Raw genomic sequence first — 16,491 nt, 5'->3', positions numbered from 1 at the left:
AAGAAATAAAACTATTGTTTCATTATTTATGCCTCAATTATTTATACCTCTCACTTAGCAATGAATACAGAATAATCAAGTCGAAACCTAAGCTAATATATACATAATAATCAATCATATACGAATAAACATATATACAATGAGTAATATTATGAAATGCATTAGCAGGTCCGTTTCTGAAAAGTCGGAATAGCGTCCTTAAGTAGGTCCTCACATAAATGTCAAGACAAAAAACCACTCTGATTTTTCCGCTCAAGTTTCGCTACTCCAGTGTGCAGTGGGCACACTTTACCTTACAATCTCAATGACACACAAGAAAGCCGGGTTCGATCAAACACATCTGTCACTTACTATTATACTAACCTATTCCTAATTGAGCTAGAGGTCTTTATTAGGTGTTGCGGGGATTAGGAGATGGTTTAAGAAGGAAGGAAATGGATATTCAAAAAGGACAAGTCTGAGATAATAGGGTCTTCATATTACGTAACTAGAGAAACCCTTGTTCTTTTGCTTCTACACTTTGTTTTCATCCTTAGCCTTTTTATTTTGGCTTTTTGACTCCTTTTATTCTATTTTTTGAAGTTTTTATTTTGTTTCTATTTTTATTTTATTTTTCTTTTCTTTTCTTTGGATGGAAACTTCTTTTCTTTTTCTTTTCTGAAGCAACTAACTAATTTTTGTTTACACAGGTTTTTCCTTTCTCTTTTTTTCACTCATCCTATTCTCAGACTCATCCTATTCTTAAACTCATTCTATAATGGGTAGGTTGATTTTTTATTTTGTTTTGTTTTTGTAACAGAGTAGAGGATTTGCGGTTTATGAAAGGCTAAAGAAAGGCTCAAAGGGGCGACTAGCGAAAAATAATTCATAGGTTTGAATTTCTGGCTATATCGATCCAAAGAGGGCCTAAATTTTCGCTTAGGATATGGTATAGTGATCAAGTAAGTTGACATGTGATTTCTCTATCCGGATTTTACTTCTCCCTTGTGTCATTCTCAAATGTTTCACTCATATAAGGCTTTAGGCTATATTCTCACAGGATTTATAGAATAAGTACTCTAGCCTAGATTTCAGAAATTTACTGCCAAACAATCATAGATACTCATGCAATATATTTATAGAAAGATGCAAAGATTATTATCTACATATTAACCTAAGTTTCTAAAAACTATTCTAATGCAAACGCTACGTGAGACTTCTAGATTATTAAGAGCATAGAGAAAGAAAACAATACCAATATTTATAAGTGTTATAGCATAAACTTTTTATTTATATTTTTAAAATATTTGAATTTTTATCTAGAAAACAAGTGCATAGTGTACTATCTATATCCTAACAGATGCCTTAATTACACGTGTTTCTATGCCACCCCCAAACAAGAAGCATGCTTTGTCCTCAAAGTATTGAAATAAAAAGGGTAGAAAAATACCATGGAAACAAGTGAAATTTTATAACATCTACAAAACAAGGTTAAACATACTAATATAGAAAAAATAAAAACAGACGCAACTCTATATGAGTTCCACCCGTTATGGGGTTAAAAGAAGTAAATTGCTTGGGACATAAACAGACACTAACTGAAACTAAAAACTTACTTTATCTCCCCCTTAAGCATCATCCTCATCCTCATTTATAAAGAAATGAGGTTCCTTCGCATCCTGCCACGCCATGATGATTTGCCAGGCTTCACGCCACTGATCATCTACTATAGCTAACCTGTCAAACGCCACTTGGTCGTATGGGGTGTAAGGTGCAAACTGATGAGGTTGTATCCTCCACCCTTGCCAAGTCATTGCACGGAAAGATCAAATAATACAATTGGTGGGTCTCACAATGTCGACCCCAACCCAATCCGTGAAACGGGCACAAAAAACAGGGAAGAAACATGGCATAATACAACAAACTAAAACAGACATAAGAAGGTACTTATGCCTCATATGCTGGGCTCGTGCTAAACTAGACATTAATGTCTTGGGAAGGTCATATAGCAGGCGTCCCTCAGCTAGAGCAAGGAAAACGTCGCAAGTGGCGTCATTCGTAGAAGAAAAACGCCACTCCCCTAATATGTTTAGCATGATAAAAAACATGATCGTGCCCACGTTAAGGGACAAACTACCAAGGGCTACGTTATATGTCCCTTGGTCCTCTACACGGAAAATGTCGGCCCCATAATTCTCATGCAAAAACTCATAGTTATAGGCAGAGAAATTATCAACTATGTAGCCCCATGGGTCTTGAATCTCAGCAGCATAGGAAGCTCGACAACAAAAGCCAACAAGAACTTGGTTGTTTCCATTGTTTTGTCATCAATGTTAATGGAGAACATGCCCATCCGATAAAATAATTTACAATGGTCATAAAAATACGAGGTAAGTGCAGGAGAATAAAGTTCATCAGAACTAACTATTAAAGATTGTCATCCTGCTTGTATGATTACTTCACAAAACCACGCACCATAGGTGTCACTTTGGAACAAGTCTTCAAAAGACTGTTCCGGTATGATACGAGGGGATGTTATCACAAAACTACTCTCTAGAATAGCTGCAAACTATCCTGGAACAACCCACAAAAAATCGGAATTTTTAGTGCCTACGGATGTCAGAGCGCGGGGGGCACTCAAACTATGCCTTGCATGGGCGCGGGGTGCGCTCTGACTATGATCAAGTTCCAGGCTCTTAGGCGCAGGGCTCGCTCACTTTTGGGATGGGCGCAGGGTGCGCTCGTGCCTTGGGCAAGTTTTAGTGTTTTGAGCGCGGGTCGCGCTCGGATTTGGTCTTGTGAGGGCACACGGGTGCTTTTCAGTCTAAATTGAGTAATGTGCAATTCAAGCGCAAAGGCGCGCCATCGAGGCGCAGGCACGCTTCAGACGTCTTGAGTCTTTGAAGTAAAGAAACGAAAGAGAAAAAATTGAGAGTGAAAGGTGAGAGTGCAAGGTTTGTAGTGTGGGTTGTGAGTGTAGAATGAAGGAAGTATATATAGGGTTTTAGTTTCTAAAACGAATTAACAAGTTGCCAAAAAACTTTAAGGTAATTGCCAGAAACAAAATATTTCCAAAAACCTAAAACGGAAACAACCCATATTCCTTATTCCAAAACAAACCTAATATCTTTTAGGTTGAATTTAGAATAGCAACTTCCTAACTCATCGAAATTTCATCCTACCACAATATCTAATCATAGTCATGCCAATATCGGCAACATTCCCAACAATCATCGAAATATCACTTCTAAATTTGTGGATTATATAAAAACAATTCTAAAAGACATAATACCACCCCCAAACAATTCGGGAAGGTAGGATTAATGTTAAACTTATCGCATACATAGAAAAGAACCACATTAAATTAAAATCGAAATTCAAATTAAAATTAACTACCGAATTCAAATTTAGCTACTGAATTCAACCACTTAACATCCAAACTAATAAAAACAATAAAACAACTAAATAACATAAAAAACAACAAATTTTTCTAAACAACTAGCCACGTGATGAAGATGGACCCTGAGATGAAGATGGAGCCTGGGATGAAGATGGGACCTGATATGAAGAAAGGCCCGAGCCATCCGTCCTTCGGCGACGACGCTCATACCTCTCAGACTCATCTGAAACAAAACCCTCCATGGATGGCATACGTCGTAGAATCTCTACTCGGAACCGGCGCTGTGCTTCCATCTCTGCCTTCATCTTTGTATAATGCGTATCCTGACGCTGGACGAGAGTCTCCATGTTATACTGGAGATCCGCCTGACCCTTGTCGAGCGCTTCAAAACTCATCTGAAAGTTCTTTTGTTTATTTCGAATTATAATCTGCCTATCTCGTATATCTTCACAAATACCATAAACGCAATGCAAGCTACTATGTATCACTGACATACGTTCTAAATCAGAAGTACACCTTTCTAAGAAATTTTCATCCAAACATGTCATATCACTACACCAGAAAAGACAAAAAACGACGGTAATAGCCGTCCTAAATCGAGATTTACGACGGGAAATGGTGTCCTAGAGTTCGTCGCAAATAGCCCTGTTGTTAATATTAACGACGGGAATCCGCGTGGTAAACTGAATTAAAAATGCAACGGGTGTGAGACATTCAACACCGTCGTTAATTATAGGACATTCAAAACCGTCGCAAATCTCCTTTCTACTGCTACTACCTATTTTCAAATCTAGAACGGACCCACCTATCATAACTTTGTGTCCCAAGTTTAGGACACACATTTCCGTGATATATTGTTTTTAGATAGTCAATTAACGACACTATTCCCCATCGTATTTGCTTAAATTTTAATTTTTTTTTATAATTAATTTTTTTTATAGAACCTATTTTTCACCGACATCGCTACTAAATACTACCAATTCTCATATTATAAAATTAATTACACAAACAACATACTAAAACAACACATTATATATTATACATTGATTTTCCAAAATTTACAATGTTTTCGAGTTGTTGATTGCTAATAAATAACTAGGCTTTTAAAGTACACAAAGCATAATAAGAACATATTGGGGAAAAAAAAACAATTTGTGCTTGGAAATTCCTATCTTCGTCACATTTACACAATTTGTTCTTTCGTTGAGTCGCACAACCTTTCATGAGGGTAAAGAGCCTCGAGAATTTATTTTCTAGAGATGGAATTAACAAGCAGTTAGCCAAAGCATAGGCAAACATACAACACGACAAGAGCATTATCAGTGCAGCACCACTCCATCAAGAGTAGACTTCGGTTCGTCCGAATGAACCAAGAAGTTATTGTACAAGACTACTTATGGCCAAATACCTAATAATAGCATTCATATATTAAACACTAAAATCAAATAATTAACATAGAGAACACTACTGAAAACATCAAGATTTAAGTATCTAGTAGGCTATTTATCATTGAAACTATCATGTAAGAGTTGTCGTGAAAGCGAGTTTAACACTATCATATGAAGAACTCGAGAAAACAAAATGTACACATTCAAGATGATATAATTCTCATGTTCGTAGAAACTTATCCGTTCAAACCAATAGTGATAACAACAGTAAAGTTTCAATTTTGTGAACCTTGCAATCATCAAACAAATATACAAGAAACAAAACAATCAAGGAAATGATTAGCTCATTTAGACAAACATAACGAATGTAAGAGAATACTGAAACTTCTATCACTGTATATTAGGGTTACAATGATAGCATAATCACGAGTAGTGACAACAATACCATCTCAACTCCTGCCCTAACCTTCGACAAAGAAAGAATATGCAATCAACCTAATAAGTTTAAATAGATGAAATTATTAAGTGAATATTTTCAATATACATTCAGTTTCCTAGATTACTGAAAAGTATAAAACTACAAATGTTTAATGAATTTATATATTTTCCAAGGAATAAACAAAAAATAATAGGATTTCCCTAATAAGGATACATATCATTTCCCAGGAGGAATAGACAAAAACTAGGAATTAATCAACACAAGCAAGCAAAATGGTGACTCATGAAGACAGAGTATTTCATGCAAGGAAAACAGACAAATCAGCATGATAAAAAGGGACCCGAAGTCAAAAAAAAAAAAAAAAACACATTTTTTAAGGAATTCATGCTAACATACCTCTACATACAAATTTAGTATCATATTTTATGGTGGCCATTGTGTGTAACCATCCATGTCATGTCAAACATCTGTACATCTGTAGGATGCTCTGTTGCATGGGTACGCCCTAATTTCCTCTGTATCGCGTACCCGTGTCCGGACACGGGTACGGACACGGACACGGACACGGACACAAGCAAAACAGTACCCTAATTCTCAGATCTCGCCGTGTCCAAATCATCGTACCCGTGTCCAAACCAGACACTCCGTCCCGTACCCATGCAACACAGGCAGGATGCCTTCCCAATTTGTCCCTGCTACATTTTCAAAGGCAAAAAAAGCCACTCAGCCAAAAGGACAATGGAAAAGCTAATATAGAAAGCTCAAGTCTTCATCCAATCTAACAATTTTTAATGGTGCAGAAGTTAAACATCAACATCCAAATGGCACAATTGAAAATTAAGTTAACATGTATAATCTGTGGCCCACATTGCTTAAAAGAGTGCAACTGTTAGACTATATATATTTTTGCTCAAGTGCAACAATCTGTACGTACTCCTACCCAAAGCTTGATTGCTTGTACGTACTCCTACCCAAAGCTAGATTGCTTGTAAAAGTGATAACATCACGTCGTCAAAAATAAGTAAGTACCCAAAAAAATGTCTCAAATGCAAATTCCGAGTCTCTACGAGTAATCACAAAGCGTAGGTTTAGTATTTCACTGCGAAATTTAAAAAGCTCTTATAGGGAAACACAAACCAAAGCAACATTTCCAAATCATATCTATTTTCTTAAAAAGTCTATTTCTATCATTGGTCATCTTAAGGTTAGCAAGCAAATATTTAGAAGTAAAATTGATCTATAATGCAGGTAAATGTTGTCATCAGTTCCATAAGGGCGGCAATATTTAGAAGTATAATTGATCTATAATTACAAACACACCATAACTAATTTCATTACTCATTAGCATACCACAGTTACGAAGCAACATGAGCTCTACATTTGCCAATTTGATGTGGATTAGAGCTCTACTTCTTCACTGTCCTGTAGAGTCTACTATCAATGTCATCTCACCTTTGTATGTAGGAAAAAGTAGGAGTGAGCAGCACTGGAGAAGTGACGAAGAAGTCAAAGAAAGCAAAGACTCGATCACCTGACGAAAGAAAAAAAGAATGAGCATAAGTCCTATTCTCAAAAGTTGAAAAAAAAAAAGAATGAGCATAAGTCCCATTTTCAATTCCAGGAATATCAACGGGCTGTATTCCAAATAATCCTTTAGTAGGTACCTGCAAAACAATTACAGATTTACATGAGAAATATTTTTTGTAGTACTATATTGATCATAGATAATGTGGCATGACTTCACCATCCAACAAACTCTTGCACTATCTCCACTCTAAATAGCTTCCATATTATTTTGATTCTTCTTGGGTGCAAGCAGAGTTGTGTTTGTACTAGTCAAAGAAATTGAGTGAAGTCATAGGCATTAGAGCCTTATAGTTAGCATTAGAGCCTTATGGTTCCTTTTCCCAAACAAAAAAAAAAAAGAAGAAGACATGGTGAGAGATATCTTGGGAAGAGAAGGAACCTTTTGGGATCTACATTAGTATCTTTGTCAGCCTCGACCAATGGTGCTGCAAAGTCAGACCAGTGCAACTACCACAGGACAGACATGAAAACAAGTGTTATGTAAATATTATCAAGTCTATAGCAAGTGAATCACCCGTATGAAACATTGAAGTGAAAACTTACATGTCCCTTGCACACCAATTCTCACAGAGCAACCAAACAATGTAATCAATCAAGCTATTTACTTGACTCAACTAAATGAAAGTCTTGTAATGGAACCCACCGTAACAAAGGAATAGCAGATCATCCTTGAAGTTCCAGCGTCTCCTCCAACATGATTAGTTAGCATCTCCTGGATGTTCTCCTCATTTCCCTCATTATTTTACCTACTAGACTAAAGTTTAATCGATTATCATATCTATTCTAACCAAAATAGCACACTAGTAAAGCAATCCAAATCAAACCCCACTAATTTATATCTAGTACATACTCTTTTGAATATGTTTAATATATACTTTTTGTTTAATATAATTTCAATATGTTTAATATATACTTTGGTTCATAATCTCAAGCCAGCTCTGTAAACTCTTCTCGTGTAAGGAAATTATCCCAAATGAAAAAAACAAAATCATGTAGCTTTTCCTTAAGTAGGACTAGCAGGCAGAAAACACCAAAACTTTTAGAGAGAAAAAAAGGAGGGAGGGAGGGAGGGAGGGGGATGGGATCAAATTAAGCTTGCACTGTCATCATTTAATGGGAACAAATTCAAATCCAAAACGCAAGATGTAACCCTACACCACTTGAATTACCTTGACTGATCCAAAGACTCCTATGGTTTTTGGCGTATTACTTGAAATTTATAGAAGACCACTTGAAATTTGGTGCTCTTTCTAAGCTAAGGGGTTGTACAACATTACCTCAAACAAAAGTAGAGACACTTTACTATTAGACACCATAACGCCTTAGAGCTTTGCTCAAAGTTGGAATTACATTATATAGGCCTGATAGGACCTTCTAAGCTCTATAATTGAACCCACCAAAAGAAAAAACAAAGTCATGACTTCCAAACAAATCCTTTGGCACAAAATTGGGTATTCCCAAAACTACTTTTTCAGACACTGAAAAAATTGCACCACAAATTCCATCACATAATAATTAAAAGTACAACATACAAACATAAAAAGATTATACAAGAGATACATTTGCTGAACATGGTATTAATAATTCACCAAGGGAGAGGGAGGGGACAAATTTCATGGGAGTATTTTCATAGCAAGTTAAAATAAAAGGGAGTTCCCTAGCCCATGGAAATTCTCTCATGCAACCAAACACATCCTAGAAGACTAAAGTGATTTAAATATCCTAGATGTCAACTTTCCACTTCTTGTGTATTAATGTGCATTGACAGGTAAAAAACCAAAGGATTTCATTTTGTATAAGAATAATGCACTGCTGTTTCATCTCCACAAGAAGGGATCACGAAACGTCTGTAAATCAGAAAGCCTTTTTGTTCAGCTATTTTTTTTTTACCAGGAATCAATATGAAGGCTAAACAGTAGTAGGGACTAGGGATAGCTTATTCTGAACTTACAATGATAAGGACTGATGTGAAACCTATTGAAAATCCCTGATTCATCCAACATAAATAATGATCAAGCATGGACGATATGGTGGCCAAAGTACTTAGCAGCAGCCCTCCTAGAGAAGTAAAAGAGTTGAAAGTTAATGACAGAGCTCCACAACCTGCACTTGTTATCGTGGTTGGGAAAAACTTACCCCAGAAGTGTGTTGATGTTTGGATTTTGGTAAGATGCTCTATTGTAGCCTTTCCTATTTTTATGTGTGGTATTCTAGCACCCATTTTATTCAAGTAGTCAGTGATTTCCTTTAGCATGTTGGCCTACAAAGGTGACCAACACATAAGCATATATATATCAGGGCTGAAGTTCAATATCAAGCTTTGATATGCCACATATGATTCCTAAGATAAATTATTTAGAATTAACCTTTCAACTATATAGGTATTAATTAAATCCGACTTAGACAACTTGAGTTGTCAGAAAAATGCTTCGGTAGTTACAAGGTTGACAGAAAGAGGTGTTCAACAAGATAGTCCCCAATGTTCCACAAGACTACATTAAAGTTGGAGCTCTGTAAGGTAAAAATCCGTATATGACATATTTTCAAATAGCATTATGAACTTCTATATTTCCGTCCCCAAATGAACGTATGCGTTCAACCTCAACCACATATACAACCACCCAAGTGTCTCTCTGCAATTAATCTCCAGTTCTTGGTTCATTTCAAAGTTTGCTTTCGAACTTGTCTTCTACTCTTCTGCCATTAAAAGTTCAACTTGATTTTCTTGATACATTCTATTCTATGTAAATAATATATCATCAGGAAAATCGGGGAATTCCTTGTGAACAAAGCCTTTATGTTAACAGTGCAAGTATGAGAAGGTTCCAAAGCAGTATCAATTCCTAAGCAAAGGCAACAAAAAAATAATCCACTTCTATCTACAGTTTTTATCATTGGTACAACTTTTATTGATTTTACCACCTAAACTCCTTCCCAAGTAAAAGTGGGAACCAATCCCAAGACCTAGGGGCCAACCCCACAAAGCTTTGACCAGTTGGCCACTAGCTAGACACCTTCATCCCTTATTCTTAGCTGATCCAACTCCATCTTCTCATATCTTCTTCATATCTCCTACTATAGTACTACTATGATCCATGTCAATATAGCCTCACAAAGTATTATCATCGTGTCATATACATCAATCTTTAGTATAGGACTTATCACACTGTGTCAAGGACTCAAGGCTATATCATGCTGTCATATGCAACTTAGATTCTTCGTGATGTTTACAAAAACTTTCTTCGACATGAGTATTGTCTACCCATCACTCCTTCAGTCTACAACTTGCACTACTCCTCATAAGTTTCCGAACCATTCTAGAAGACTGCTTTTCATTAAACAATCCAAGTTCCTCTTAAAACTCACATTCTTCTTTCTACCTTACATGGATCCAATTTCTCAAGATCACACAACTTCATCATTGTGCTCCACTAGTTTAACAATGAAGGAACAATCACGCCAAATCAAGAAAAAATTCTTTTTTATAAACTAACAAGTCACTCCATGGTTACTGTCATCAACATTAAGAAGTAATTAAGAGAGAAAAATAATTAATAGCTTATTCAAGTTAAAATACCAAAAATTAGACGAATATTTCATACCCATCAAAGAAAATCAAAATAACAAATACCCATGATAGATTCAGTTAACCCCATTGAATCCATAGTAATTAAACAATTAGAAATGCAAAAGAATGAAAAAATGATCAAACTTTACCTCAATTTGGAGAAGGAACCTTGATTTGATCAAAGTTTCAAATACCCATATCAGTTTAGTGAACAATACAACAATTTACAAACAAAAATCAGACAAAAAAAACACAAACTTGAAGCTTTAAAATCATTAAATAAATATTAGGTTTTGAGAGAGAGAGAGCTTACAATTTTAAAGAAGCTCACAAACTTTGTGTTTAGAGTTCTTGCTTTGTGTTCCTTGCAAAAACTCTGAACGGCTTGTTAAAAGTCAGTCAAGTCACCCATTTTTTTATTTTTTTTATCTCTTTCTTTCATTTCTGGATTTGTTAGTGAAAAAAATGAGCGCGAGAATGAAAAGGCAGTGAGTGCCCGAATGAAAAACTAGCCCCACCACCTAAGCGACGAGTTCCAGAACTACCTCTACTATCGTGTATTTAATACATAAAAATCCGTCCTCTATTTTAGATTAGGACAGTATACAACGACTTTATGCTATATACGACGGTGTTTGCAGTCCTAAATTTAGGACAGTCGGAACAGTCCTAAGATAGTGTAGTTTTTCAGCAATTCTGGTGTAGTGTATCCTCCATTTTCTCATCCGAATCAACCACTCTATCCTCCGACAACTTCCAAGTCTTTTAGATACCACACTTTGTATAAATAATTGTATTTGAATACAATTTTATCATAATACGAACAGATTTTGTAACAGCTTTAAAAGACAACATGATCTTAGTGATCAATACCATAAAGGGCGCAACACTCTTTCCAACACCTCTAATCATAGTTAAAATAAACTCGAGGATGCAGAAGTTATACATCTTCTCCTGCAATATCCAGAGAACGTGCAAACATGTCAGACCGATGTCGCTGACTTTCTCCTTCCCGATGACGTTCTTACCAATCCACTGAGCTACAACCAGTTGGTTGGTTCGCAGAGATGACTGTCGAGCACAATGAGAATTCAGATTGTACTGACCCTCCATGACAGTGTCTTTCATCAATGCAGGAACTCCAGTATACTGGGATTCCTACAAGGTGGTTTCGAGGTGGCGTTCAGGCGTAATGCCTAAAATCTCAGCCAACAACTCTCTCGATACTTCTCTCCTAGTCCCAGCCACCTTCATAAAAATTCTCTGACTGTCCAACTCTCTCTTCTTATAAAATTGTTCGACCAAATCGGAGTGGTAGAAATCATCTGTCGAATACCACAACCTATTTCAATCCCTCCTAATCATCTCATCACGAAAAAAAACAGTGTAAAGCGGGCGGCAGTAAAAGCTTGTTCCGCCAAAATTCTTCGTCTTAGCGCCATTGAAGTTTTGAAATGATTTAAGGGTTTAAAGGCAATGTGGGGATGGAGTTTGAATCAAACTCACTTAAAGTTTGGGCGGTGGCGCAGTGGTTCGAGTTTTTTTTTTCGAAATTTTTACTGTTTTGGTGGTTGAAATTGTTGGAGATGGTGGTGGGGAAGGTTTGGGGTGGGGGAATCCTAATTGGCGTGGTAGTATTTAGGTTTTCATTTTTTTTTATGTTAGGGTTTTAAGTTGTTAATGGCAGAAGTGGAAACAAAACTCGCGACTGTTTTGTTTTGAGGAAGGGGTGGCACGTGCGTGTGAGATTTGGGCCCAAGCCCAATTCGATTTCCGAAATTTTTCGATTTTTTTGCACAACTTCAAACTAAAATTTTTGATTCGTTACATGTCCGATTTTTGCGAATGAGATATGGAACTGATTAGGAGAGAATTTCCAATACAATGATCCATAAAACACTCTATTCAAACCGTGAGTGACATATAAGAAAATGGAAAACGTCTCGAAGTGCGTGCATGACATAAATTATGCGAACAAATGAAATCTAAATTCATAGATAATGTCAACCCGAATCAAAATACGATTTAACGGCATAAACAACACAATTTGAAAGTTTAGCAATCACGGACGGAAAGACCGACGCCCCACCCCCAAACAAATTTTAGACAACAGGGTTTAGAAAATTTGTTTTAAACGTGGGTCTTTTAAAGTCAGATTTTCGAGACTTCCTAGATTATTATTTTTGGTTTTAAATTTTTTTTTACTTTTTATGAATAAGATTTAATATAAGAAAAACGAAAAGTCATAAAGACATAATTCACACCATAGAGGAACATGACTCAAAAACCGATAAAACATGCAAGAGTGAAAAATGTGAATTATGTTAAATGTGGACTTAGGATCCGGTACTTATAGCCACACACTCCATAGAGAGAACCCGGTTACCTGAATGATGCACTGACCAATATATGGAAATGAAAGAAAGTACACCAAACAATAAAATGAGTCTTTTATAGTCAGATACTCAAGACTACATTTAAAACATATGTATATAATGAACATGCAGTTTACCATATATCAACAACCGAAATAGTTGTGGATCGTTCCATAAATAATTACCATGGAATGCACCCCCAAACAGAATCAAGCACCAAAATTTTCTACGACGCAACTTAGTGAAATGAAAGCGAAGTCTAATAAACCTATAACGTAACCGAGCATGCACCTTCTTCTTCATCTTTGGCCAAGAGGGTGTCCAAGTGAATGATCGTGAGAAAATGGATGTTTGTGGAAGATATGTTGGATATGAATAAGTGTTAGAAGTAAGGAATGGAAGAAGTGAGAATGTGGGTTTAGCACAAAACTCATTCATGGTGTAGATAGGAGCTGTCTCAATTCTGAAAATGAAGGTGTCAAGTTCTTTGCCCTTGGGAGTTATTTCCGTATTAAGAGGATTTAGAAAATCCTTAAGCACAGAAGAAGCAAGAGGGTCAAGCGTAAACTCAAGGTTCCTTTCAAAAGGTGGAGGGCGGGGAACATTGATGGAAGGTGAATGAGTAACAGGATGATATGAGGTAGGTAAATGGCGCTCACCTAATGCTCTCAGTTCTAGATCATCAGAATCTTTTAAATATGCAAGACATTCCTCAATAGGTGGGTTAGAAGAATCACTGGGATAGAGGGTAAAAAATTCTTCTTCTGTCATGGCATCAAGGGATGAATGGATGTTGATAAGTGGGGACTCACGAGGTGGTAACGAAAAGTTGCAAAAGAGTTTAAGGAAATCTTCCTCAATTTCATCTACGTCCAGGGAGTCCTTGTCGAAATCAGAACTTCCGAAGGAAATGAATTGGTGCATATGATTCTCAGGAAACGTGTTGTTAAAATACTCTTAAGCTAAGCTCTCTATCATGCTAACTTTTCCATCGATATTCGTATCAGAAAACTGTTTCATCGTTTTAAAAACATTGACATCAACAGAAAGATGGCCAAAGGACAAGAACATCGAACCATCCCAGCAGTTTATAAGCGCGTTGGCAGTTGCCAAGAAAGGGCGCCCTAAAATGATCGGAACAGAGTCGTTAGTGTATTCTGTATCGAGGATAACAAAATCCGCAGGATAGTAGAAATCCTAAACCTTAACAAGCACGTTTTCAACTACACACTTAGGATACTTGATAGACCGATTAGCTAATTGCAACGTCATTTTTGTAGGTTGCATCTTCTGTAGACCTATTTGTTTATATAAATAATAAGGGAGTAAGTTAACACTCGCCCCTAGGTCTAATAAAGTAGTGGTTGTGTGAGTATCCCCTAAGGTGCATTGTACAGTAGGACGACTAGGGTCCTTGTACTTAACGATTCTATTGTGTTCGGTTAAAGTTGGAAACTGTTCAGTTAAAAAGGCGTCTTTAGGAATATTTGTCTTATGCCTAGTAGTGCACAACTCTTTGAGAAACTTAGCATGGTGAGGTAACTTTTTAATTACTTCAAGAAAAGGTAAGTTTATCATTAGATTTTTAAAAACTTTCATAATCTCGTCAAAATTTGTATCCTTGTTTAATATAGCTAATCTCTAAGAAAACGGTGGTTTCTCTCTATATTTAGCATATGGATCAACAGGATGTTTAACCTTGGCTTTTTGTTTCTTAGGTTGTGGTTTAACTGGTACCTCTACAGGGGTAGGATCTTCAGTTTCTATTTCGGTATCTAGTTCAATAGCCGGTGTAGGGACTACAGGCATAGTTACGTTGTTATCAACCACTCTACCAGAATGGAGAGTGGTAATGACATTTAGCTCACCTATGTTTGCATTTTCTGTACTAGTATTACCGTTTACCTCAAAGGCTGTGTTTGTTATTTTAGGATTAGGTATCGTTTGACCTGGAAACACACCTTTGGGTTGTACTTTCTCTTGTGCTAACTGTTGTAAGGAAAGTTGGATAACTTGTAAAATTTGTTGTTGGGTTTGCATAAAGGCGTCGAAATGATCCGCTTGTGGAGGAGTGTTAGCTATAGATTGTGTGACAGGAACTATGTCACGTTGATTATTAATTGGTGGATTTTGATAGTTATTATTTACCGGAACGATATCTCTATTAGCATTATAATTATTATTGTTATAATTATTATAATTCCCTTGTCCTTGTCATTGCCTCGGTGGAGCTTGATTGTAATTGTTTGTTGGCCTAACATTTTGGTTATTAAACCTTGGAGGTTGTTGATTATTTCGTCAACCGAAGTTGGGGTTTTGTCGCCAAGGTGCGTTAGGTTCGCTATTAATGGAACAAACATTATCTTGTTGTGATTGTTGTTGTTCATAAGCGAGAAGACAATAGGAGTCGGGATGCTCTGGACTCAAATAGAAATTACATGGATTGGAGTTGACATTCATAATGGGGATAGACTTTTGTTGAACAGAAATAACATCTACCTTTTTAGTGAGAGATTCGATTAAATTTTTAAGTTCAGGATCGGGTTTCATCTCAAACATACCCTTTAGCCTTTAATCGTAGTAAAAGAACTAGCGGAGATGGAGATATATCACTACCCCGATTATTATTATTATGCTTTATTTGATATTCTCAAAATTTATGAGCCTCTGAGGCTCCTTTACTGAGGAAACTACCCCCATTCATTATGTCAAGCACCTCTTTGTGGTGGTGTAATAGTCCTTTGAAAAAAGCACGAACTAACGTGTCTTTCGCGAGATTATGGTGTGGACACTCTATAAGAAGATCGGTGAAACGATTCCAAACCTCTAAAAATGATTCATGAGGATTCTGTCGAAAGAAATGAATCTTGGAAAACATTTCATCTGTGTTCAGTGGTGAGTAAAAATGTTCCATAAATAGTTGAACAAATTTGGCCCATGAGTCTACAGAATTAGGCGTTTGGGCAGTTAACCAAGACGCCACCTTATCGGCTAAGGTGAAAGGAAACACTCTCAGTTTAATTTGTTCAGCACCAACCGTAAGATGATGGAATGTAGTAAGGACTTGGTCAATCCTACGCATGTGCTGATAAAGTTTTTCATGGTCTAACCCATGAAAAATGGGTAACAAATTAAATATATTTGGGGGATTCAGAAATCCCCCACTGGGTCTGATAGAATGATGCAAGATTTTGGGCTATCGTTCAAGGCTTTGTAAAAGTCAGAGAGATGAGACTTTCTTTCTTCAGCTATTATTTCAGGTGGCGTGTGTGGTATATTAGCTAGAGGTGTAGTGAGTGGTATACTAGAAATGCATATTTGTTGACGTTGTCGGTTGATTACATTAGGCGTTTTTCTTCTGCCTGACCTTAATCTCATGCAAGACTAAAACCAATCTTAACTAAATACGACAACACTCAAAACAATTCTGATATGCTAGTATAAACCTCTAACAGGAGATGCGAGGAGTGGAAGAAAAAAGTACCTGAATGCCTCTTTGCTTCGCTTATGAATAGTGTCTTGTTTACGCAAGTTCAGTGTATGTAACAAGTTAGAAACACTGAAAAACTTGAAGTAATAGAAGTTTGAACTAACCAGTGAAAATCAGGCTTTTCCATAAAAGGGCGCGGGTCGTGCTCAGAATTAGCCTAGGTAGGGCGCGGGTCGCACTCAGGTCCAACTCAAGTTCCAGCGCCCAAAGATGTATTTCGAAGTTTGCCTTGGTAGGCGCTGGTCGCGGCTCAAATCCAATTCGA

General features: G+C 36.7%; 1 protein-coding gene across 32 annotated transcripts; it reads right to left on the bottom strand.

Annotated features, from left to right (window-relative positions):
* Nucleotides 1-4,393: 4,393 nt before the first annotated feature.
* Nucleotides 4,394-15,281, bottom strand: LOC147516976 (uncharacterized). Of its 32 annotated transcripts, none has more exons than XR_015211288.1 (9): nucleotides 10,675-14,675; nucleotides 10,511-10,529; nucleotides 8,930-9,053; nucleotides 8,745-8,851; nucleotides 7,437-7,542; nucleotides 7,173-7,240; nucleotides 6,659-6,870; nucleotides 5,603-5,901; nucleotides 4,394-4,787 (listed from the first exon to the last, which is right to left on the bottom strand). XR_015211288.1 is itself a non-coding variant. In XM_086589424.1 (6 exons), exons 3-6 carry the CDS (start codon nucleotides 9,045-9,047, stop codon nucleotides 4,757-4,759), a joined length of 468 nt encoding a protein of 155 aa, XP_086445550.1. In that variant the 5' UTR covers nucleotides 9,048-9,053; nucleotides 10,511-10,529; nucleotides 10,675-14,671; the 3' UTR covers nucleotides 4,394-4,756. The 32 variants fall into 32 exon arrangements, 1 of the variants encoding a protein (XP_086445550.1); XR_015211283.1 differs by having other exon boundaries at nucleotides 7,437-7,547; nucleotides 10,675-14,672; XR_015211285.1 differs by having other exon boundaries at nucleotides 7,437-7,539; nucleotides 10,675-14,671.
* Between the last annotated feature and the right edge of the window lie 1,210 nt (nucleotides 15,282-16,491).

The sequence above is a fragment of the Coptis chinensis genome, chromosome 2, assembly GCF_015680905.1.
Source record: "Coptis chinensis isolate HL-2020 chromosome 2, ASM1568090v1, whole genome shotgun sequence".
In the NCBI taxonomy this organism is placed as follows: Eukaryota; Viridiplantae; Streptophyta; class Magnoliopsida; order Ranunculales; family Ranunculaceae; genus Coptis; species Coptis chinensis.
The sequence above is the reverse complement of the archived record's forward strand: the minus strand, read 5'-3'. Positions and strand labels throughout refer to the sequence as shown.